The following is a 26422-nucleotide window of genomic DNA, read 5'->3' as shown; positions in this document are numbered from 1 at the left end:
GATACTCAAAGCAAATCTGTCCTCCCATCCTCTACTGAGGCCTGTCCTCCTCATCTCTATGAAGATCCAGGGAATCTCTGGTGCCCAAGTACCCCCTGCTGGGGGCGCCCGAGCCTGCAGCCGCTGCAAGAGGAGCTCTTTCCAAGGCTCAACGCCTGGAAGCAACCCCCGAACAATAAGCTTCCCCAATAAGGCTCTACTCTGATCGACTGGATCTATAATGCCCAAACCTCCCTGAGCCAGCGGAAGTGTAATAACTGCCCATGCAACCTTTGCCCGAGCTGGCTGACCGTCCCGCCCAGACCACAGAAAGTTCCTGATCAGCCTCTGTACCTAGCTGATGCAAGAGCTCGAGAAAATCCAGCAAGACGTAATGTACCACATGGTCGCTAACAGCACCTGATTTGCCACCACCACCCTCCCAGCCAAGGATAATCGAGCTGTACTCCAATACAATAGCTTCTTCCGAATGCTCAGAAGAAGCGGGGCAATCTGCTGCTCAGGTGACAAATCTAGGCCAATCTGGCATCCCAAATACCGCACTGCTGTGCCTGGAGGAATCCATCTAAAACCGGGGTCCGGGCTCCATGCCGAAGTGGGAGCACTACTGATCCAAAAGGCCACTGTCTTGCGCCAATTGATAAATGCTCCCGAAGCTGCACTAAAAACCTAGAGCGACTGCTCAGCCCGAATAAGATTGGCCTCTTGGCCATGCAAAAATAAACCCGTGTCGTCTGCAAACTCAGCATCAAGCAGGTCCTCCCCCCGGACTGGGAGCTGAAGTCCTCTCAAACCAACCTCCTCTGCCGTCAAATACATACTCATAGCCTCCGCAAAGAAGAGAAAAAGGAAAGGGGCGAGAGGACACCCCTGACGGACTGATCTGGTCAGCTCAAAACTCGGCCCCCGTCCTCCTGCAATCAGCACCTGGCTGCGAGCTGTGGAATACAGAGCTGCCACCCCTCTGATCCATCCTGGCTCAAAGCCCAGGCGAAGCATAGTGCCCTCTAAGAAGCCCCAATCAACTCTATCGTATGCCTTCTCAAAATCGAGAAGCATCACGACCAAGTCCTCGCCAAGAAATCTAGCTCGGGCCGTCACCTCCCAGAAAGTAAAGATGTTGTCAAGGATACTGCGCTCCTTGACAAATCCTGTCTGAGTAGCATGAATCAACTCCCCCAGGAAGGGCTGGATCCTCAAACTCAAGGCCTTTGCTAAGACCTTGTAGACAGTATTGAGGATCGTAATAGGCCTCCAATGCCGAATGTCATCCGATACTCCCTCCCCCTTGGGGATAAGATAGATCAAGCCCTCTGAAAAGCTCTGCGGCATCACCCCAGTGTCCAAAACATGCTGAAAGCCCCTGCGGAGGCCTGGCCCCAAAAGGTCCCAATAGCGCATAAAAAAGGCCGGCGTCAGTCCGTCCTCCCCTGGGCAACTATGTCGCGGCAGGACCCTCAAGGCCTCGGCAAGCTCAATCTCTGACAGAGGCGCACCTAGAACTGTGCGCATATGGTCTGTGACCCTCCTCTGCACATGGGCCCACACAGTCTGTCTGCACACATCTCGATCCTCAGTGGCTGGCTCCGCTGAAAGCAGGTCACTATAAAAAGCAGTGGCAATGGCTCTGATCTCCCCGAGCTCAGTAGCTATCGAGCCATCCGGTCTACCAAGCTGGCGAACTCCTGCTCGCGCATGACGGGGTCCAGTGATCTCAAAAAAAACTCCCCAGTCACTCTATCACCAAGCTGCGTCCACTGAGAGGCCTGACGACGATAGTAAAACTCATGTCTCTGCTCCTCTACCTCTCTAACCTCCTGGCGTGCCTGGCTCAGCTGGGACGCCACCCACTCACATGCAGGCTGCTGCTCCTGAAGGCGCTGTAGCGAAGCAAGGCTGCGTCTCAGCCGTTGCTCCCGCTCGCGAATCTCTCCCAGTCGTGTCAAAGCTGCAGCGTGTAGAAAAGAGCTAAGATCAATGAGTCCCTGGGCACACTGGCCCGCTGCATCCTGGTCAAAGCACTGACTATCATGCCAGATCCTCTCAATGTCCTCAGCGAGACTGGGATCTGCAAGTACCCTCTCTGGGATCCTCAACTGCAAGCTGGGCTCCCGTGTCCCCTCCTCCAATGTCAATATAACTGGCGCATGATCTGAAAATGAGGGGCCAGCGAGAATGCCGACGGAGCCCCCTCGCTCCCCTAACCAGTCGCCCACATAAAAGCGATCAATCCGTGATAGATTAGTCCCTCCCTGCCGGCGATCCGACCGAGAGAAACTAAGACTGTCCTGAGACCGGGAGAAAGCCCCATGCTGCCATGCATCGGTGATCCTCAGTGACATGCAAAACCGGTCCCAAGCTGCAAGCTCCGTGCCGTGCACTGTAACATGACTGCCTCCCACCCTATCTGCCGGGTCCTCAAGCATGTTGAAGTCTCCCCCGACACACCAATGTGCGGCCTCTGGCAATGCATCTGTAACCTGAGTCCAGAACTCTGCACTGGCACTAGCATGATTGGGCGCATAGATGTTGAGCACACCCAATAGCTCATCATGCATCCTCAGAATGACATACTGTGCTCTACCAGGCACAATGATCCCTCGATCCACAATGGCCTGCCGCCATACATCTGCAATGACCATGCATACTCCTCCCTGTCCACCCAAAGGACCAAACCCTGCAGACCAAAAAGTGTCCCATCTACCAGGCATCACCGAACCATATCTCCGGATCCTACTCTCACCCAAGTGGTGCTCCTGCATCATCAAAATATCAATGCTGCCACCAACCAGGCATCTCTGAAGCTCCTGCCTCAAGCAACCACGATAGCGTATAAAGTGTGCTCCGCCAAGGCCCTGTACATTCCATGAGATGATCCTCATGGGTGCCCTGCTGAGGTGGATGCTGTCTCAGCCGTACGGCGGGCCTTCGCAAGCGGCTTGGATGGAGAGTAGTCCCCATCCGAACGGCTGCGAATCTGCCCACCCGGTGTACTGCAAGAATCCCGGATCAGGCGCCAGTGGCTGTGGCCCATGGCGACTGCCTCCCGCTCTGACAGAGCAACCTCGTGTATACACACATATCCAGGGTCGCGTGCTAAGTCTGCCACTATGCGCACGACCAAATGCCGAATCCCTGAGGTGTCCACACTCCCGGGATCCAAGAAAAAATGAGCCAACTCCCAAAGTCGGCCTATCACATCTGTCACCTCCAGATCGCTCATGTGATGAGAAAACTCAACTGCCTGAGTCTTCAAAGTGCTGAGAGCGAGCTCTAGAGTCCACTCCCGGTCGCAAGGACCACATAGAGGGAACGAGAAGGCCACCGCTAAGTCTAGTGCCTCCTCCCCGCGGGCCGGAGGTATCACTACATGAACTCGGATGGGTGCTGGCTCATGGGGGCCCTCTGCTCCAAAAAGCCGTGTGAAGGTATAATCAAAAGCCTCCGAGCGCTGTCTAATGCCAAGGCGACTCAGCCGACTCCGGATAGATGAAATCCGTGAAGCCCTAATCGGCATAGGTCTCCTCTGTGATGCTCGAGCAAGGTCAGTGCTCAGCGCTCTCCAGACTGCAGGTGAGCACCAGGGAACTGCCAGGGTCTCCCGGGAAGGTGAGGCGGGCGGGGGGGGGGGGGGGGGGGGGGGGAGGCGAGGGAGGTGGAGAGGGAGCCGCTGCCGAAACCGGAGCGGAGACGGGAGGAGGCGATGGTGGAAGCGAGGCGGTGGGAGGGGACGGGGGTGGGGGGGGTGAAGGAGGGGGTGCTAGCATCTCCTGGTCCTCAGACGTCGCCGCGGGGGTCTCCTCCTGGAGGGGAGAAAAGCTGTTCCTCACGGGGACCCAGTGAGGCTGAGACTGTGGCTGCTGCTGCAGCAGTCTCTGGGCGTGCTGCTGTGGCTGTCTCCCTCGGCGGCGCCCCTGTCCAGGCTGCCACTCCGAGGTCTCTGAGGCCTGAGCAGGTGTCCCGAAGGCAGCCTACCGAGCCGAATCTGTGGGCGGGCCATCGGTAGCCTGCTGCTGTGGTGAGGGTCGGGGTCTCCTACGAGGACAGGCCCTGGCCAGATGACCGACCTGCCTGCAAATGAAGCACTGGTTCGGGAGCCCCGAGAACTCCACTCTCTGATCTATCCACCCCCCCCCCATCCTAGGTAGCTGAATGACCTTAGGAAGGGAGGAGATGTCAGACACCAACACTCTGACCGAAGGTAGTCCAGCTGCTCTGGCCACCACTGAAGCTGCTGAGGGGCCCGTCTCTAGTATCGAGCCCACCAATGCTCCGAGCCTGGAGAGGAGCGGAAGATACTCCCGGCGGAGACCAGGGAAACAAACTGTAACATGGAAGAGGCGCTCTCCCTGCTCCGCCGCTGCTGGGTCAAATCCATGCTGCCAAGGTCTGAAGAAAGCCCGAGCACCCCTGATGTCAAGGGGACTCATGGCAAGGACCTTGGCAACGCTCTGGGCGGCCTCGAACTCGATCTGATAATGTCCCCGGCCCAGGAGCTGTACATCCAGGATCTTGCCCACATCTGCAAGAAGGCGGGCCTGAAGAAGATCCCTGATCTCCCCTCTGCTGGGGCGAGTGCCGACTATACGGCAGATGGTAGAATGAGCCTGGAGGCGTTCCACCTCTGCAGTGAGGCTCGCTTCCTCTTCCGGCGAAAGAGAAAGCCTGATGGGGGTGACCTCGGGGGCGGGCGAGGGGGCTGCGGATGAGTCCCTCTGAGGCGGGGCGGGAGGAGCCTCCATCAGAGTCTGAAGCTGCGGCGAAGGCGAGGCGAAGGCGGGGTCCTGCTGGAACCGAGTTACACACAGAGAGGCGGGATACGGAGCGAAAAAGGAAAACAAAACCCCAAGGGGGGGGCGGAAGCAAGAAAAAGGAGGGGGGGTGGGAGAAGGCGAAGAAGAAAAAAAGAAAAAACCCAAAAAAAGGGGGAAGGCGGGGGCTGCGCGCAAGAGGGATGGGAGGAAGCGAGCTGGCGGAGGGGGGGGGGGGGGATGAGGCGCTGCAGAGGGTAGGGGGGCGCGAAGACAGGGGAGGGAGGCGCGAGGAGAGGAAGGCGGCGGCAGCAGGCGGAAAAAAGGGGGGGCGCAGCAGCGGAAGCAGGCGGGGGGGGGGGGGGGGGGGGGGGCTAAAAGGACAGGCGGCGGGCAATGCAGGGAAGGCGGAGGGGGGAAGGAGCGAGGGGAAGACGGGGGGGCGAGCAGGCGGGGGGGGGGGGCGACAGGTGCAGTGCAGTAACGCGAGTAGGGAGAGGGGAGGTGGGAGCTTCAGCGAGCGAGCCAGGTCAGGGCCTCTGTTGTGGGTGTGCCCACCCGTATTTAGTGTCTTCCCATTTTTCCTCACTCTCCATATTTTTTCCTATTTTTCTAGAGCTGTGTATGGGCTGTCGACTGCCCCAGATGCTGACCGACTGAGTTTTCTTGATGCCCGACTGATCTAGTGCTGCCCGACCCATCTCTCAGTGCTGGCCAACTGCTTTTCTTCTGGCCGACTGGACATCTGCTGGTCGTGGGCAGCCAAGGCAGCTGTCGGCTGATTTTGGGCTGGCCAACCAGCAGGCAGTGGCCATATAAAATGGCCCCTTGCCCCCACACTCCCACTTGTATATTTTCGGGATTTTATTGGTGTATATAGCAGAGTTACACAGCTTCTCTCTCTCTTTCATCTATGTATTGCTCTCTACAGCAGTTGTCTTCATTTCCGCTGTGCATTCTGACAGGGTATCAAAACCCCAGGTGGCTTGAAGCTTGGAGACAATGGGACATCGACGGTTTGCTGATTGAGGTGCTGATTGGAGACTGTTTAGGCTGTACGGGACTTGGAGATCGGGTAGAAGGCGGCCATCACCGTTGGACAGCCACCTTGCATTTTTGTATTCAATGTCTCAAGTATGGAAGCAACTATTACCAATATCTCGCAAAAGTGTGCAATAGAGAGAGAGACAGATTTTCCCACCCCCCCTCCCTTCACAAGACCTTGTGAACCCTTGAAATGGCAGATTTGCTTGAGATGGCTGAAGAGCACATGAAGATCCCGACACTCCCCACGTTCCCGGTGGACCGACAGTTGGACGGGAACAACTATGGCATATGGAAGGTAATGATGGAATCTGTTTTGGAGTCCTATGACTTGGTTGATTTCATTGTTGTCACGATTGTGACTTAGTTCATTATACAGTCTCCTTATGATTACAGATACTGAAGTGACATGATTACAGAGGACCCCTACACTTGGATGGTCACGACTATTCACTCTAGAGACATGCCTCTTCATCAAGAGCCACACTCCTTCGACGACTGGTCACACCCCTTCGCTCTAGGGTTGCAACTCTTCACCCAATGGTTGCAGCTATTCGTCCAAAGGATGTGTCCCTTCGCCTAGAGTCATGACTATTGGTCATGGGATGTGTCTTTTCATTCGTGTCTCTTGAACTCCTATATAAGGAGCCTGTTGTATCACAATTTCAATCAATCAATCAAACATCTGTGTTCAAGTCTACTTTCAGTTTCAGTCTTAATACACAGATAGTGGATGAAATACTAAGTAATAACAGTAATCCTCACAGTGGTATCAGAGCAAAATTTTTTCCCGGGCCTACGGTTGTGAGCCTCTCACCCTCTCCGCTCTACTCCCCTACCCGGCGTTGTATGGAAGCAGAAGAAAGATGGAACCTGCATTTACGAGTATGAGGTAACCTAAACCTTCTTTCTCAATTCACATATAGAAGACAGATGCACAGATGTGTGTGTGGCGTACCCGGTGAGTATGCAGCGATCTCCTGCTGGTAGCCCTTCGTGAGCCTCTTCATCGGGTTGTGCCCTTTCATGTATGGGTTCGCATCCCTTCACACGCACGATGGCACCACGAGATGGCACCTCCTCGCATGGCACCTCTTCGCTGATCCTCACGGCTGCGCACCTCTTGGCCGCCAGCGCATAAGCGCTACGATTCAATAATTCAGCCTTCGTGGGTTTAATAAAGACGACCAGCTGGCCAGCCCATTAATAAATTTGGGCGGCCCTTTTTTTTATTAACCCACGTACCCCTTCGCTGCTGAATATGGAGCCCCCCTCCTCTTAGCCTCGTTCGCTGCCAGTTGCCGGCCTGCAGCCCTCACCGCCGACGAGCACCTTCTCCTCGTTTAGTCGCTGCCGGTGCTCTTCAACGCGGCGCAATCCAGTCGGCGAGGCCCTTCGAAGAGGCGCATCGATTCATGGCGACGTGCCCGTCACCTTTACACAAAAAAATAATACCAACGCCTATTAACTAAAGGCTTACAATTAAGCCTTATTACACGTGGCTCTACCAGCCACGTAAAGCAGCCAGCACCTAACGGCCAGCGCCAGCGCAAGGAAGCCCGCCAGCGCAAGGAAACCCAGCCGCCGACCAGCGCATAAAAAAAAATTTAAAAAAAATATAAAAGAGCGAATGGGGCCAGCGCAACGACTTCATCCGCCGGCCAGCCTATTCGTTTCACTCGCACGCCGTTCGAGAGAAGGTGCGCTCCTCTCCCACTCTGCCACGCCAGGGACTTCTATCCACTCTGGCACGCATTTCCATTCTCAACCAGGTGTCCAATGGAACCCAACAGCAATCAGCCCGTGCCTTACATCTCGTACATAGACGAGGTCCCGGAGGCCATATTGCCCGAAAATCCTCGCGAGACACCCACACCGGAGCCCGCCCCATTACCCGAACCTGTTGCAGAACCTGTTCCGGCTCCAGTTCATGTACCAGGTCCCCTGGACTTTTTATTATACGTCAGTCACCGCCACGCTACTCAGTTCCAGGCGTGGGTGATCTGGCATATTTACTTGACGTGTCCAGCACACCATCTTGCTCATTACGAGTTTATTTTGGGACGGTACCCACATCTTGCATATTTCCTGGACGAGTGCCGTGTGGATGCAGTGAACCGGATCATCTCGCTCCAGCCCTCATTGTGCCCGATTACACTCCCTTAACCCCTGCAGAGACACCTCCTCTCGACGAGGTGGAAGACTTCGAGCCTTCGGAGTTAGGCTCCGATTTCTTAGCAGAATTGGGAGACGATTCACTGTCACTCTCTCCTCCAGCAGTACCACATATTTCACCGGCTTCTCCGCGCTACTCCCTCTAGCAGATCCAACATGCCATCTATCTCAGAGGAAGAGGGCCAGCAACAAGACGAGCAAATGCAGGCCATTACATTATTACGCGAGCAGATGGAGACACTTCAGCAGACTTTTTCGACAAGTCTCTCTACCATCAGCAGACGACTCGACCAGTTGCAGCGGCCCCATCCAGTGCGCACATCAGCCAGTGATCCACAACCATCTTCTTCAGAGACTTCGGTAGCAGAAAATGAAGATGAACCAGATCCAACTGCCGAGGTAAACAATGCAGAACTCCAACTTCTTTATAAAATATTAACTGCTGCACAAAAAAAGAAACTCGATGTCAAACTGCCTGCCCCTTATAATGGTCGCCACGACAAGCGCGTGCTTGACCAATGGATATTCAAAATGGAGGTATATTTGACCAATACTGATTTGGTCGAAAGCAAGAAGGTTGCTTTAGCCAGTTCCCTACTCAAGGATACAGCACTTCTATGGTGGCAACGACGTGTTGCAGATGGTAAACACACTCCTACTTGGGATAAATTCTGGCGCGCCCTCCGCAAGGCCTTTGAACCTGCCAGTGCGGACTACCATGCCCGGTCTGCTCTCCGCTGCCTGAGGCAAACAGGATCCTCAGCCGCATATATCACAGAGTTCCAACGTTTAACTTTGGAAATTGAGAGCCTCAGCCCCGCTGACAAGCTACACAGCTTCATCGATGGGCTTGAACCCAACTTACAGAAAGATGTGCAGAAGTTTAACCCTCTCACCATAGATGCTGCTATTGCCTACGCAGAGCGCCTTGGAGATTTACGACGACAACCCAGGACATCCTTCTTTGGCAATCGGTCCTCAAACAGTGCTCGTTTCTCCCAGCCCAATCGCAGAGGAAATTTATCTCAACCTGCGTCTCAATATTCCCAATCCTCTGGTCAGCAATCTACTCGGCAACAGCCCTTTCGGCCTAGATTTTCAGGTCAGGCAGCAGCCTCACAAACAGGATCCTCTTCCAACAACAACAATCGGAATCGAGGACGCATTTGGCAAGATCGCCGACCCAACAATCGCCGCAATTTTCGCCGCGATACCTCAGCAGGTCAGCAAGCCTCTACATCGGCACCTTCAACCTCTCAAGCCAACCCTTCAGGTCTTTGCACAATTTGCAATGGACCACACAGGTGGTATGAGTGCCCAAAGCGTAATTCTCGCCAGAATTCCAACATGGAATGTTTCCCAGAAGGTGAACATGGACATCATCATCCTTCTACGCCAGAAAAAGGCAAGCAGGTGGTTCATGCAGTGCGAGTTTCTAAAGTCGTCAGTGCTTTGATGCTGAATGCCCACAACCATACTTCAGTGCCTGTTAACCTTTCCAATCAAGTTTTGAGCTTATTGGGATTTATTGGCCAACATCCTATCAATGTTCTTGTTGATAGTGGATGCTCAACTAATTTTGTGGGAACTACTCTCGTCAGCAAGTTGCGATTACCTACTCAGCAGAGTGCGGAAGTTTTCCAAGTGGAACTTGCAGATGGTTCTTTCTTGCATTGCAGCAAACGGATTCAGCAGTTGCATTTTCAGATTCAGGACTATCAGGATCAGCTGAACTTCTCTATTATGCCTTTGTCACACTATGACATGATCCTTGGACAGTCTTGGTTATATGAGTATGATCCTTTGATCAGCTTTCGAGATCATTCCATTCGACTTTAATCATCGAGAAATGGAATTACGAGGTCTGTTTAATTCTAAACCAATTACTGTGGTTTCTGCTATGCAAGTCAAACGCTTAGTGCGTAAACGCGACAGCACTTCTGCCTTAGTTATGTTGCGAGAAGCAGAAGACAATACAGTTGATCAATCGGAATCCTCGCCATCAGATATTTCTTATTTACAACAGCCCTTCTTTCAACCTTATAAGGATTTATTTCCTGACGAGCTGCCAACGACATTGCCTCCTCGACGTTCTGTAGATCATATGATTGATCTAATCCCTGGACAACCACCGCCAGTTCGAGCTCCTTATCGAGTTTCTTATTCAGAATCTCAAGAAATTCAGAGACAATTGGCAGAGTTGTTGGATAAAGGTCATATACGTCCAAGCAAAAGTCCTTTTGGTGCTCCAGTTTTATTGGTCAAGAAGAAGGATGGATCTATGCGACTTTGCATTGATTATCGTGCCCTTAATAAGCAGACAATCAAGAATAAGTTTCCCTTGCCTCGCATCGATGAGCTCTTTGATCAGTTGCTTGGTGCAAAGGTATTTTCGAAGATTGATCTGAAGTCAGGCTATCATCAGATCAGGATTCGAATTGGAGATGAATATAAGACAGCTTTCAGAACAAAGTATGGACATTATGAATTTTTGGTCATTCCTTTTGGGTTAACCAATGCCCCAGCTACTTTCATGACTTTGATGAATGACATCTTTGGTCCTTACTTGGATAAGTTTGTCATCGTTTATCTGGATGACATTTTGGTCTTCAGTAAGACTTTAGCAGATCACAAGCAGCATTTGCAGATTGTCTTCGACGTACTCCGTACGAACGTCTTGTACATCAACAAGAAGAAGAGTCAGTTTTTCAAAGATCATGTAGAATATCTTGGACACATCATCTCTGGACAGGGTATTGCAGTTGATCCTAAGAAGATGCATGTCATTGTTGATTGGCCTTTGCCACTTACAATTTCAGATGTGCGATCTTTCTTGGGATTAGCAAATTTTTACCACACCAAGGTTCACAAGTTCTCAGATATTGCTGCTCCTTTGACGGCCCTTACAAAGTTAGATAAATTGCAATGGTCACTTGAAGCTGAAAAGTCCTTTAATGATCTTAAGCATGCGTTGACAACTACGCCTGTTTTGGCTATTGCGGATCCAACTCAGCCGTTTGACGTCATGACGGATGCTTCGGATAGAGCATCCGGAGGCGTTCTTATGCAGAATGATCATGTTATTGCTTTTGATAGTCATAAATTTTCGGCTATTCAAATGCGATATCCCGTTTATGACAAGGAATTTTTGGCAATTGTACATGCTTATAGAACGTGGAAGCATTATCTTCTTGGTGCAGATTCAGTGGTTAAGACAGATCATCAGTCTTTGACTTACATCTTTACTCAGCCAGTGATGAATCCTCGTCAAGGACGATGGGTTGAATTTTTGGCGAATTTTCACATGGCGATACTCTATGTTCCTGGATTACAGAATGTGGTAGCAGATGCTTTGAGCCGCATGCCTCGAGCTACGAACTTTGCCATCTCAAATGTGTAGATGGAGATTCCAGCATGTTTTAAGCATGAGTATTTGACAGATAGAGACTTTGGGGATGTCTTTCGAGCTCTCAAATCTCTTCATCCTACTGTTGCAGAAATGAATATGTTTGCCGCATATACAATTGCAGATGATTTACTTTATTACTTAGATCGCATTTGTGTTCCTCACAATGCATCTTTGCGGAAACTCCTTATTCAAGAGCATCATGAAGTACCCTTTGCAGCTCATCCTGGAATTAACGAGACATATCGTCTGTTATCAGCAACATACTTTTGGCCTCAGATGCAACAGGATGTTATTAAGTTTGTTAAAGCTTGTCACTCTTGTCAAATTATGAAAGCTTCACGACAACTTCCTCAAGGATTGCTTCAGCCTTTGCCAGTTCCTCAGGAAAGATGGGAAAGCATAAGCATGGATTTCATCACTACTTTGCCGCGTTCGCAGAAAGGCAATGCTCAAATTTTAGTAGTGGTTGATCGGTTTTCCAAAATGGCACATTTTATTCCTTGCAAGAAGACAGTTTCTGCTCCAGATCTTGCAGCGTTGTTCGTACAGCATATTGCCAAGATCTATTGTTTCTGACAGAGATCCGAAGTTTACTGGACATTTCTGGACTTCCTTATTCAAATCCCTTGGTACGAATCTCTTGTTCAGTTCTGCTTATCATCCTCAGACAGATGGACAGACAGAAAGAGTAAATCAAATTTTGGAAGAAATGCTTAGACATTATATTCAGACAAGATTAGCTTCTTGGGAAGAATATTTGCCTCTTGTGGAGTTTGCTTACAATAATTCTCCACATTCAGACTGGAATGACTCCTTTTCAAGCAGCATATGGTCACACTCCGCTTGTGCCCACAAACTTTGCTCTTCAACACAAGGTGGCATTAGCAGATCAGTTGATTCAAGAAATGCAAGATATTCTTGTGCAAGTTCGAGACAGACTGATTCATGTTCAACAGAAGTATCAGAAGTATGCGAATAAGCACAGAAGGCATACTGAGTTTCAAGAAGGTGACTTGGTTTTGCTTTATGTTGCACCGCATCGATATAAGACAGTAAAGTCAGTCTTTCCGAAGTTGCGACCGCGTTTCTATGGTTCATTTAAAGTTATAAAGAAGATTTCAGTTGTTAGTTATAAGTTGGATCTTCCACCATCTTGGGGAAAAATTCATCCGACATTTCACATCTCTTGGCTCAAGGAATACATACAAGGAGATTCATCTATTCCGGAGTTATCTTCTTATGTTCCTGAGATTGAAGATGATCATATTATTCTTGTTCCTGAGAAGATTCTTGACGTTCGTCAGAAAGAAACAAGACGGAAGATTACTACAAAATTTCTTGTTAAGTGGATGGACTTGGATGAGTCAGATTCTACTTGGCAGACAGATGAAGAAATGCAACAATATCCTCAACTCCTCCAAGAATTCTTTGGCAGACGACCGACTCTCATTTAATCACATGGGTTTTATTTTAAATGGGAGGGAATGTCACGATTGTGACTTAGTTCATTATACAGTCTCCTTATGATTACAGATACTGAAGTGACATGATTACAGAGGACCCCTACACTTGGATGGTCACGACTATTCACTCTAGAGACATGCCTCTTCATCAAGAACCACACTCCTTCGACGACTGGTCACACCCCTTCGCTCTAGGGTTGCAACTCTTCACCCAATGGTTGCAGCTATTCGTCCAAAGGATGTGTCCCTTCGCCTAGAGTCATGACTATTGGTCATGGGATGTGTCTTTTCATTCGTGTCTCTTGAACTCCTATATAAGGAGCCTGTTGTATCACAATTTCAATCAATCAATCAAACATCTGTGTTCAAGTCTACTTAAGAGCCCACTTCCGTCAAGGAAGCCCTTGCACAAGATACTTGGAGGAAAGCCATGTAGGTTGAACTGTATGCCATAGAGAAGAATAACACTTGGGAGTTGGTTCCAAGGCCGTCAAAACGGTCTGTCATTGGTGTCAAGTGGGTCTTTAAGACCAAGGATCAATGGACAAACACAAAGCCAGACTTGTGGCTAAGGGTTATGCTCAGTGGCCAGGTATCGACTATGAGGATACCTTTGGACCGACAACGAGGATGACCACGATTTGGACCGTTCTGGCCCTTGCTTCTTCTCAGCGGTGGCCCGTATTTCAGATGGATGTTAAATCTGCGTTCCTTAATGGTGACCTGCAGGAGGAGGTGTATGTTGAGCAACCTCCAAGCTTTGAGGAGGCCAAGATCAAAGGGAATGGTTTGGGGCTGTTGAGCTCGTTTTTGCAGACGCCGTTAAAGTCTCACTGGGACGCAGGATTGCGGATCTTGCGGTATCTGCAAGGTACGAAGGATCTTGGACTCTTCTACACAGTTGGAGGTGAAACGAAGGAACGAGTTTGACTCCAAGGTTGGAGTGACTCAGATTAGGGAGGAGATCCAGAAACGAGGAGATCTACATCAGGCTACAGTTTTACCCTCGGCTCAGGAGCTGTTTCATGGAGCAGCAAAAGAGGCAGCCAACTATTGCCTTGTCACCTACAGAGGCAAGAGTATCGGGCTGCTTGTGGTGCTGCTTGCGAGGTTGTGTGGCTGCGGAGGTGGCTTGGCGAGATTGGGTTTCCACAGAAGGAGCCCACGGTCATCCAATGCGATAACCAAAGCTGTATCGCTATTGCTCGGAACTCGGTCTTCCATGCCCGGACCAAGCACATAGAGATACAATATCACTTTGTTCGTGAGAAGATCTTGGATGGTGACATCTTGCTTCTTTATTGTTCGACGGAGGACAATGCGGCGGACCTCTTCACGAAGTCTCTACCTCAGGCTATGCTCCAGCTGCACTCCAACTCACTAGGGTTGGTTCCACATCCAGGAGCTGAGAGGGGATGTTAGCAGTCATCTCAGTCATCTCTTGTCAGTACACACTGTCAGGGCCTCTGTTGTGGGTGTGCCCGCCCGTATTTAGTGTCTTCCCATTTTTCCTCACTCTCCATATTTTTCCCTATTTTTTTGGAGCTGTGTGGGCTGTCGGCTGCCCTAGATGCTGCCCGACTGATCTAGTGCTGCTCGACCCATCTCTCAGTGCTGGCCAACAGATGATGCCAGCAATCGCAGACCATAGTACCAAGTTGGAAGAGCAGAAGGCACAGATACTCGCTCTCGAAGAGCGCACCCATTCTCCAGCTCCGCGTTTTCCATCTCCTCCTCCCTCTCCTTCCGTTTCCCAGATTCCAAAGGACCCTCCTGAAGGGTCACGACCGCAACCGAGTTCGATGCTTGAGTTGCAGATGCGTGCATTGGAGATCCGACAACGAGAAGACGACGCCATGCGACACATGGAACATGAGCGATACCTTGCGGCTTTGGATGCAAGACTGACACCAACGGCTTCCTCAAATCATTTTCCCGAGAAAATGAATTTCAGTAAGTATAATGGTAAACTCGACCCCACAACTTTTTATTCATGGTTGCATCAATTTGAAGCTTACTTTTCCGCAATTAGAAAAAATGATACTAACAAGGTGATCTTAGCCAATTGGTACTTGGAAGGTGAGGCCATTCCTTGGTGGACCCAGTGGGCTCATGCCCACACCAGATTAGGTATGGCAGCTTATGTTTGGAACGAGTTTGTTCGCGACCTTAAGCAACGGTTTTTACCGCCCCATTACCTTGAGCAACTTGAAGACGAGTTTAGGGGAGCGCGTCAGAACGCGCAACCAATCCTTCAGTTTGCCAACAAAATTTTAAACTTATGTTTGCAATTAGGCTTACCTGATACGAATAAGAAAGGGCAATTCATGTATGGCCTTGACACACAAATCCAGTGGGAGGTGCGTATGTTTAGGCCAACCACCTTCAAAGACACACTCTCGCTTGCGCAAAGTGCTGAAATGAAGCACAATGGCGGAAAGCCCAAGACTTCCCCTACTCCCAAGGCTACCACCTCGGGGAGAAAATGCCAGAACCAGACCGGGTCTTCCCCGGGACAAAGCACGAGAGCCTCTGGCTCCAAGAACTCGACCAATGCGCCCAAGCCATAGTCACAGGGGACGGAGGGGACGGCAGCTTGGAACGCGGGGACGCCGATTCGGGACGGACCAGCAACGGGGACGGACGGGGACGAACGGGGACGGACGGACGTCCCCCATGGCACGTTTCTCACAGGGGACGGCGACGGGGACGGCACAGGGACGGGGACGCCGGTGAGGGACGGACCTGTGAGGGGACGGCAGAGAGACGCCTGCCGTTTTTGGCCGTTGCGCTTCCCATTTCTTGTTGGCTCTTTGAGGCTTGTTTGGCCCTCTCTCTCTCTCTTGCCCTTGAGGCTTAAGTTTGAGGCTTGGGCCTTGGGCCTTGGCCCTTGAGGCTTGGCCCTTGCCTCTCTCTCTCTCTCTCACTTGCCCTTGCCTCTCTCTTGCCTATCTAATATCTATATATAGAACAAGGCTACAAGGCTACAAACATGGAGTTTAGCGTAAACGGCCCTTCGGGCCGGGGGGGAGTCCTTGGCCCTTGAGGCTTGGCCCTTGCCTCTCTCTCTCTCTCTCACTTGCCCTTGCCTCTCTCTTGCCTATCTAATATCTATATATAGAACAAGGCTACAAGGCTACAAACATGGAGTTTAGCGTAAACGGCCCTTCGGGCCGGGGGGGAGTCATCTCCCCCCCGGACCCCCTGCAGAGAGGGGCTCACGCCCCCCTCCGCACCTTCCCCCAAGTAGGCTGGTGTGAAACTGTGCGCCGCAACGGACTCAAAATTTACAGCCCATATGCAGTAGGTGTATAATAACTCACCGCATATGCATGTAGCCTGGTTGGCAGTGTGCCAACCTTCTCCAGAATCGTCTCATGCTATCTGGCCACAATCGGCCACCATCCGGTGTTTAAACCGGGACCTATCAGGTGACCCGTGCTACTCATAAATGCCTTCTCCTCATATAGGGGGGACTCACAAAGTAGAGTTAGCCGGTGCCTGCGTAGTTACCTGAGGGTGGAAAAACTTAAAAAAAAGTATTTTTTGAGTGCCGTTCCCTCCCCCGTCCCCGTTCCCTACTTATGGCCGTCCCCCGTCCCGTCCCCGTCCCCGTCCCCCGTTACCGTCCCCCGTTCCTTGTGACTATGGCCCAAGCTTACTCTAGACCAGAAAGTGTAGGCAGGCAAGACCGGTGGCAAGTTGAGTGCTGAGGAGATTGCTTGGTACAAGGAGGAGGGTAGGTGTTTCTTTTGTCATACAAAAGGACACACTTCTCGGGAGTGTCCTAAGAAGACTACCGCTCCAAAGACCGCCACCTTAGCCTCCACGGCTTCAGTGGTGAGCCCAGCCCACACAGACTCCTGTGGCTGCCCCTAGTTCTTCAAATCCCAATGCTTCAGTTGGAGCAATCGTTAGCCGGGAGCTTGAAGATAAGCAAAAGGGCGCCCATGACCAGGAGTATGAGCGCAACGAATTGCTCAAGACCTTTGGCTACATAGGTGGCCAGAGAGTTGTTGTCTTGTTTGACAGCGGTAGCACGGAGGACGTAGTCACGAAACAGGCCGCTCAGAGTGCCCGTTTCATCTTGACTTCGGTGGACAAGCAAGTTGAGGGTTTTAGCACAGGCATGACAACGAGCGTCAAGTATGAAGCTCTAGGTGCTAAGTTAGTTATTCAAGGCATAAGGTTTGTGTGTGATTTTATGGTTGCCCCTCTTGTAGAAGCAGACATAATATTGGGCATTCAATGGTTTCACAAGTTCCTTCCTGATGTCAAGTGGGACAAGCACACTTTCCAGATTAGTTGGAATGTGTCAAACGCCCCAATGACCATTAAGTGTGAGCCAGGAATTCCAAACTTTCCGCTCATAAGCCACTTGTAGGCTAAACAAACAATCAGGAAAGGCGCACAGCGTGTCGCCTTTTGTAACACCGATCCTGTTTATCAAGAAGAAAGATGGATCTTCTTGTTTGTGTGTCGATTATCGTGCACTCAATAAGCTGACTATCAAGAGTAGATTCTCGATGCCTCGAATAGATTATATTCTCGAGAGGCTGAATGGGGCTAAGGTGTCCTCGAAACTCGATTTGAAGAGTGGGTACCACCAAGTGAGGATTGTTGAGGGGGACATCTCCAAGACAGCCTTCCGTACGGAACGGACCCACTATGAATTTGTGGTCATGCCTTTTGGCTTAACGAACGCCCCAGCCACATTCAACCACATGATGATACGGGTGTTCCGGGAATTGATTGGAAAGTGTGTGTTCATATTTCTTCTCAACGTACTGGTATTTTCAGCTACGGTTGAGCAGCATGACATTGATGTGGAGAAAGTCCTGAAGTTACTGGAAAGCAACGAGCTCTACGTCAATGAGAAGAAGTCGGAATTTTATTTGTTCGAGGTTCATTACCTTGGATATATAATTAGTGCAGAAGACATTCGACTTGATCCGGCCATGGTGGCCGAGATTGTCAATTGGGAAGCACCACAGACTGCTTATGACATCAGATCCTTTGTGGGTATATGCCAGGCATACTCCACCCACATAGACAAGTTTTCTGACCTCTCGGCGGATCTCACCAATCTGCTAAAGGGTGTCAAGACAAGAAGGCAACGGATTCGAATGACTCCACGAGCGTTGGAGGCATTCAAGAACCTCAAGGTGGCTTTGTCAGAGGCGCCTTGTCTAGCACTTGCCTCGTGGGACGAGCCATTCCAGGTGATCACCGATGCGAGTAACATCACAATTGGAGGTGTATTACAACAGAATGGTCATCCAGTAGCTTACATGTCTCATAAGCTATTGCCCGCAGAAAAGAATTACTCAGTCTACGATCGAGAACTCCTCGCAGTTATACAAGCCTTGAAACTTTGGAAACATTTTCTTTATGGCCGTGACTTTGAGATTCGCACTGACCATCAGGCATTACACTGGATTCAGACAATGCAAGTGCATAGTGGAGTGACCGAAAGCACCACTGGAGCCAGATATTCCAACAATTTGGTGGTATGATTGAGTACCTTCCGGGAAAGGCCAATCCAGTGGCTGATGCTTTGAGCAGGAAGGGACAAGTGACTTTGATTCAGACCACTAGACTCGACCTTGTTGGTATGGGACTATACGACATGAAGCATATGTATGCAGATTCCGAGAAATTTGGTACACAGTGAGAACAAGCATTGGATGCCACAGGACCATGCCACTTTTTGATACACGATGGTTGGCTTTTTACAAAGGCCGACTGTGTGTCATGAAGTCGTTCAGGACAACTCTTCTCCATGACACCCATGACGCCATTACTGGTAGTCATAGGGACATGAATTTGACTTTGGAGAAGTTGGAACAGCAATATTATTGGCCAAAGATGAGGCGAGATGTGTTTTCATATGTTCAACACTGTGATATTTGTCAAAAGGTGAAAGCTCCTCGTGGGAAGAAGATAGGGTTGTTACAGCCCTTGCCAATTCCTAAGGAACCTTTCCAAGATATTTCAATGGATTTTGTCACGAATCTACCTCCCAGTCCAAGTAAGCGTAATACTCAGTGCTTAACTATAGTTGATAGATTTAGCAAATTTGTTACGCTTATTCCATGCAGGGCTAATGTGACCACCGAAGATGTTGCCCATTTGTTCATTCGGCGTTGGTACCCAATTGGCGGGATCCCTGGGACCATAGTGTCAAACCGAGATGCCAAGTTTACCAGTCATTTTTGGAGGGCATTGTTTGATAATTTTGGTACTAAATTGAATTTTTCCAGTGCATTTCACCCACAGACGAATGGCCAAACAGAAATCTACAATCATTTGGCCTTTGATGTCCTGAAGTGTTATAGCAAGGTAAGTGGGAATCGTATTTGCCTTTAGTTCAAGCTATTTTGAATGATTCTTCTTCTTCAGCTATTGGCAGGACACCATATAAGGCAGCGTTTGGAAGACCATTCCAGTCGCTATTGACCAGAATCTCGTCTTCAGTACCTGAAGCGAACAGATTGACGGAGTCTTACAAAGAGATTTTGGAGTCAGTTAAAGACAGGTTGGCTAAAGCGCAGGAGGCCTACACTCGACAGGCCAACAAAGATCGAAGGGATATGAAGTTTTCAGAAGGTGATTGGGTTCATCTTCAGATTATGAAGCAAAGGTTGAAACATGTGGGTAGGCGATGCCCAAAGTTGTCATTCAGGAGCTTCGGACCTTTTTCCATCCAGAGAAAGATTAACGAGGTTTCAATGAAGTTGAAGCTACCTCCGAGTTGGACTATGCACGATGTGTTCCATGTCAGTTGGTTAAAACCATACGTAGGTCCGATCCCTTTAGAAGTCAAAGACCAGGCGGAACCAAATATCATTGATGAAGCTGAAGTTATGGTTTCAGAACAGATCCTTTTGCACCGCTTCAAGCATGGCTCAGGCCGAAGGCACAGACAGTTCCTCACAAAGTTTCAAGACCAAGGGACCCACGAAGCAGTATGGCCTAACAAAGAGTTTTTCGACAACTATCCAGCATTATTGACGGATTATTTGGAGGCTATGCAGCTTCCGTCAAATTAAGCAAAAGGGGATGTCACGTGCATCCCACACTTGGATGCCACATAGACATATCTGTACAGAAGGTGCAGGACCTGGGATGGAAAACTGGTCCCATGTGAGCCCAGTCCGAGACGAGTAAGCCAGAGTTCCACTCCGGTCGTCCGAGGTCAAGTGTGCATCGTCCTACACATGAAACAATGCCAGTCCGTGCTGTGAGTCTCCCTCTGGAATGATGTCAATGGTTTTGTGTATCTGGTATAACACTGGACGCCAAACCTTTGTGTAGACATGTAGGATTTGAATGTAGGGATGGGGCCAGCCCATAGGGCTACCCCAAGAACAATTATGTGGGCATGGGGGAGGTGTAGACCCACCCCCAGAGGGCCAGGAGGGCCTTGGCTGTGCCCACCAGCCATGGGATGGGCTGGAAGGGCTGTCGGCCAGCCCTAGGGCCTCTGGACAGGCAGCCGCATGGGGCATCACACCCTTTAAAGCCTGTCGGCCAGGTGTGGGGCAGCCCACACAGGCTGCCCAGAAGCCCATAACAAAAGCGCATGCTGGCCAGACAGCCAGGTGTGAATGCGCATGACTTTTCAGCATTTAAAGCTATTTAAACAAGTCGTGGAGGGAAAAATAACCAGCCAACCAGCATCTTCTACGGGTATAAATACCCAAGGCATAAATCAGTTCACTCATCTCATAATTCACAAAGTGCTGGAGCTAACTCAAGGGCCAGGACAGCCAAGGAGAAGCTAACGCAAAGGGTGAAGAATTGAAGGTCAAGGGCAGAGGATCCTCCTCAGCCAAGAAGGTTCAAGTTCAGTCTTTTATTTTCAGATTTGCATCATTCTAATAAAAGCAAATACACCATTCGTGGTAGGGGCCATACAGAGAGTATTCGGGACCCAATACTATGTCCTCTTCTCCCTCTCTCTCTCTCTCTCTCTCTCTCTCTCTCTCTCTTTCTGCACATCTACATTCAGTTTTGTGCATTGTTTTCGTCACGACAAGTGTGCTGATTTTTGAGCATTGAAGTTACCGATCTCCCCCGAAGCTTCCGCATGTTACATTTTCATTTTTTTCCAAGAAAAGATCCTTCAATTAGTAGAAAAAGAAACTTCTGCCCGTGGGCAGATTACAACCCTTCAAAACGGTAAAGATAATAGTAAAAGAAGAGAGGGAGGGGCTGGCCACTCTCAAAGGGGAACTAAATCCTTGTAGGCAGAGGAGGGGGGGGGGGAGAGCCACACTGGGGGCTTGTCATACCAAGAGAGATCGCCATCATACTGGATGAAAAAGGGACCCAGCATCACCTCTGAGTCACCTTGTAAGCTTTGCCAGCATTTCTAGAGGGACTGGATGGCGCCTACTCTCTCTCTCATCCCATCGCTTGGAATTGTACGACCAAGGTTGTACGGCCGTCTGCGCAGCTGCCATGTCACCATTGTAGGGATTGTATGGTGAGGGGGGTTGTGAGGCTGCCCAAGCTTCGGGTCCCTGCTGGGGCTATTTCAAGCCTCCACACTGGCAGCATAATCCTGCACACTCCTGCCCATGGCTTCTATGATCTTGGCTGCTATTGATGTCCATCTTGCTCTTTTTGTTCCCCAGCACGTATTCTCCTTGATAGACCTTTGTGCCTCCAGCAGTGATATCTCCCATCACACATGCAACTGTACTACCTCTACTCACAGATCACCTGCCCTTATATAGATTAGAGCTCACAATTATCTCTCTCGCTTGATTTCCCCTGTTCATGTCCTCACTAGTCGTGGAACATGCATCTCACACTTGATGCATGTGACATTCTCTTCTGCATATCTTCAAACAGAAAGCCCAAAACTATCAACTTCAATATTCCTATCCGATGGAGTTGCTCCCAGAAAAGACAGGCTGCTGTTAATCAGGAACAGGTTGCCACCAAGGTCCTAATTTTTGTCTTCTTAGAGGCATAGCCTCCCTTGTGCTCCCGCTTCCTCATGTTGCCAACACCAGTCTTCATCGGCATCTTGCCAAAGCCACTCTTCTTTTTCTTGCCCACCTTCAACTGGCGCTCCAGTAACTTTGTGTGGGCCTCTAGCTTGGCTTTCTCCTGTTCAAACAAGGCCTTTTAAAGCTGTCCATTGCTCGCAATCCTTTGCATACAACAACACGGTGCATGCATCTACGGGAAATGAGATTGTTTATGGTAAGGTGGTTTTGCCACCCATCCTTCGTACAAGGATGAGTTATTTGCAACTCATGAGTTGGATATTGCCTTTGTTCATGTGCGGACAGCCATTGTAAGGTCCTAGGACAAACATAAAAAAGGTTGCCGATAAGCATAGAAGACAATTTGATGTCAAAGAGAATGATTGGGTATTGCTAAAATTTCAGAAAACAAGAATTAGAAAGAGGCCCAGCAAAGAAGATGCATATACCTAGATGAATCCAGGAACATGCCCAAATTCACCTTTTAGAAACGTGCATGTTATATACTCATGGTAGTCAACCCACAAGACTATATAACTATCAACTCCATTATGCATAGTATGGACTAGATACTACGACATCCCCACTAACATCATCAGTGCCCAATAGTGGGTGTAGAACTCTGTATCAAGATATGCTCTCACACACGCACTCCACACACACACACACACACACACATAAGAGCATATATTCACACAAAGCCCTTCGTACTGAGTTTCTGTCAAACCTCCGGAGATGCAGGCCTGGCAAAGAAGATGCATACCCTAAACTTGCAACCAAGTACTATGGGCCTTTTCGAGTGGTCAAGAAGATCAATGAAATGGCTTTCAACTTTGGCATTGCCTAGTCATTGGCATATACACAATGCTTTTAATGTGAGTCTCCTTTGCAAGTACGTAGGGCCGGAGCCCAGTGAACCGGTCATTGAGAATCCACTAGAAGTGGATAAGCTTGAGGAGATTTTGCAACCTGAACAGATCACAAGGAACGCAAGCTTACTAGAGGCAAACTTATCAGGCATTACCTTGTGAAGTTCAAGAACTATTAATGCTAAATGGGTAGATGAAGAGTTCTTTAGAGATTGCCCACACTTGCTTTAGATGTATTTGGATGATTTTCAGTTGCGGACAACTGTTTAGAAGCCGGGGAGAATGTCACCATTTGGCCACCCAAATGGTCCACCCTTGCTTTCTCATTATGTGTATACATTGGAATAGCGTCCATGGCTATTATACAAGGAATTGATGCAAGTCATTTGATACTGTGGATTTGGCTTTACACTAGGACTTATGCATGTGTGTGTGCCCGGAAATGCGTAGAGGATTGATGTTCCACTGAGTTTGGTACATCCTGTACTTGCCTGGAACACGTCTATTTTGGTATACTCTCATGAACGGAGATTGTCCGTACCAATGTTGCATTGCATAGCATCTTTATGTGCTTGCCCGCAAATTGAATTTGCATGTTGTTTTCATGCTTGCTTGACCAATGTGTAGTTCAAGGTAAGGGGACACCCACCAGTGAACCGTGCGAGTGCAATTGTCTGCTGACATGGTTATGTGGCATGTGACAAGTGGTAAGTATCGGTCAAACTTGAGCCTTAGAATCTAGTATTAATTTATAAGTAAGTGTGTCTACGCTTTATTAAGTTTTAGGCGACAAAATCTCACTTATAAATTATAACCAACCTTATGTTCGCACGCACTGATGTCCCGAGGTGGACAAAGCTCAATGTTCAACACCCAAACCTTATCCCCTTTGTTCAAAGAGGGCAACTAACCATGTGTCAATCCCAGCTTGGACCCCAACTCACTTTCCCTCTCTGCTTTTCAGTTGCAGATAACTGTTTAGAAGCCGGAGAGAATGTCACCATTTGGCCACCCAAATGGTCCACCCTTGCTTTCTCATTATATGTATACATTGGACTCGTGTCCAAGGCTATTATGTAGAGGATCGATGCCACTCATTTGATACTGTGGCTTTCAATTGGGACTTGTGCATGTGTGTACATGCCCGGAAATGCTTGGAGGATTGGTGTTCCACTGGGTCTGGTACCTCCTATACTTGGTTGGTATAGTCTCATGAACAGGGATTATCCATACCAATGTTGCATTGCATAGCATCTTTATGTATTGCCTGTAAATTGAATTTGCGTACTGTTTTCATGCCTACTTGATCGATATGTAGTGTAAGGTAAGGAGAAGTCCACCCGTAAACCGTGCATGTGAGTGCGCTTACATGGTTATGTAGCATGTGACAGATGACAAGTATTAGTCAAAGTTGAGCCTTAGGATCTATATTAATTTATAAGTGAGTGTGTACAAGCTTTATTAAGTTTTGGGCGATCAAAAATCACTTATAAATTATGACCAGCCCTATGTTCGCACACACTAATGTCCCGAGGTGGACAAAGCTCAATGTTCACCGCCCAAACAACCAACCATGTGTCATTCCCAACTTAGACCCAACTCACTTTCCCCCTCTGCCTGACACCCATGCAAGACACCTCATCACTCTCCCCCTTTTTCTCTAGAAGTTGGTGCCCTCTTCATGAGACCTTATGTATTTTTCTCCACTTCCACCTTCCTTACACCATATCCAAGCTTGTTTGAGTGTTTGTATCCAGGGTTGTCTCTGGGTCATATTCACCCTCCTACACACTCCCAAAGACTCGAATTCAACAAAACAATCCTTAAATTTGCTAATATTTCTAGTGTTTTGACTGAAAATCCTAATTTTTGCCTTCCTTTCTTAAGTTGAACCATAGGGGAAGCTTTCCCAAGGTTTCCTGCAACCACTTGAAGACTTCTGTCACGAAGGATCGCGACAAATTGTAAACTTTAGCATCCCAGACGCTTCTATCGCAAAGACTTCCGCCAACATGGACTCTACTTGCAATTGGTAAGCTTTAATGATCAATTATGGAAGCAAGTAGCAAGAGGGAGGAGCAGGACTCCGTGTTGGGTAGAACAATAGAGAGCACATAGTAGGGAACATGGGCACTTAAGAAAGTAGTGTGAGATGAAGACCTTCACCGAAAACCATATTCTTTGCAATATTGTATTCATACACTACGTACTTGATTCTCCCATGATCAATAAATAATATTTTAGGGAGCCGGGGGGGAGGGGGACATGTTCCGGCTCATTGTCCGTCACTTGTCAATTCAACAAATTACATTTTGTATTGTGCTTATTGTCCGTGTGTATTTAAGTGTATTGATTAGCATTGTGTTTAACCAAACATCATGGGGTTGAGATAGAGTTGGTTTTCTTTCAAAAGAGAGAACACTAGCTCTAGATGTTTCTTATGATCTTCAAAGCATTGCCAAGGAACTCACTTGGCGTCTCTATCAAAGAAGCACACTAGAATTTCCCTTTCCATCTTTAGCTTTGGTAGCTCCTTGCCCTTAGCTTCTTTGGCCTTAGATTAACCTTACCTTTCTAAGTCCAATTTTGGTTTTCAAAGCACTCTTGTACCTCCAAAGTACTCAACACATCTGTCCAGTCTGGATTCTCACTGGTGGACCCAGTAGGACTTATGAAGTGCTGAATAACACACACACACACACACACACACACCCCAAAAAAATAAAGTAGGACTTATGAAGTGGATTCTCATTGGTGACCAAGTAGGACTTATGAAGCGGTGAATAACACACACACACTTGCTGGGTTTCAAAAGAGTCCGGACTCTCTTGCTAATCCTTTCCCAGTCTAGAAACAAGAAGCTATTTTTTGGACATCTTTTTCGAGCAAAAAAACTTGTCTCTACTCTTAAAACAATAAAATCCACCATAAAAAACATAGCTTGGATGCCATGACACTCCTACTCCATATATACGCCATTTTACCCCAAATGCTGACATGCATGTGGCCACTGGGGAGTAACCCACCAGCGTAAACCACAGAAAATCAACCAAATCGACTCATGTTTCCCTCATAACTACATGTTAAAGCCAGCAAAATCTTGTCATATTTTCCATCATTTCGCATAAATTAAACATAAGCAGGAAAATTAGCATAATATCTCCATTTCAAGAGAAAAGAAGGCACAAGAATTTCATCTAGTGTCATATTAACCAACTCGTTTACTGTATAAGCGTGAGATTAGCAGAACATCGAGAGGGATCTTACCTCCTTCCTCTTAAGCTTCTTTTCCTTGGCACTAAGCTTCCTCTTATCCATGGATCGCAGAGCCCAACACAAGACTGATGGCGGTAAGTACGCACACTCATATATCAAATAATAATAATAATGATAATGATGGCGGGAGGAACAGTATAAGCTCCTACCAACGACACCCTTTTTTTGGAAAAAAACAAAAAGGGGAGTTCTATAAGCCACCAAAACGTTTTTTATCCTTCCATTAATTAATTAGTTGTGGATTTGAGAAAAAGGAGAGTTCTATATGTGATCTCGGGTACAAAGGTATCAACAGAGTCCTCTCAGGATCATTGATTCGAGAAAAATATCCCTTGATTGTACTACCTCATGAAAAAAGTGTGCTTTGCGAGCGCAGATCTGGAAGGCCCCTGTATACGAGCCCATGTGGCCATAAGAGTGTGAATAATATCTC

At 48.7% G+C, this 26422-nt stretch overlaps 1 protein-coding gene across 4 annotated transcripts in view; it reads right to left on the bottom strand.

Moving 5' to 3' along the window:
• LOC147629933 (Acyl-CoA N-acyltransferases (NAT) superfamily protein) overlaps positions 1-26150 on the bottom strand; it is a 38304-nt gene extending 12154 nt beyond the window's left edge. For all 4 annotated transcript variants that reach the window (XR_015267770.1, XM_086811465.1, XM_086811466.1 and 1 more), the window contains exon 1: positions 25981-26150. Coding sequence is in view for 3 of the 4 variants with exons in the window: in XM_086811465.1 (XP_086667591.1) it covers positions 25981-26031 (51 nt within the window). In the remaining variant the exon portion in view is untranslated. The remainder of the gene's footprint in view (positions 1-25980) is intronic.
• Positions 26151-26422: the final 272 nt, after the last annotated feature.

Source organism: Cibotium barometz, chromosome 17 (genome assembly GCF_041138505.1).
Source record: "Cibotium barometz isolate CiBa-2024 chromosome 17, ASM4113850v1, whole genome shotgun sequence".
In the NCBI taxonomy this organism is placed as follows: Eukaryota; Viridiplantae; Streptophyta; class Polypodiopsida; order Cyatheales; family Cibotiaceae; genus Cibotium; species Cibotium barometz.
The sequence above is the reverse complement of the archived record's forward strand: the minus strand, read 5'-3'. Positions and strand labels throughout refer to the sequence as shown.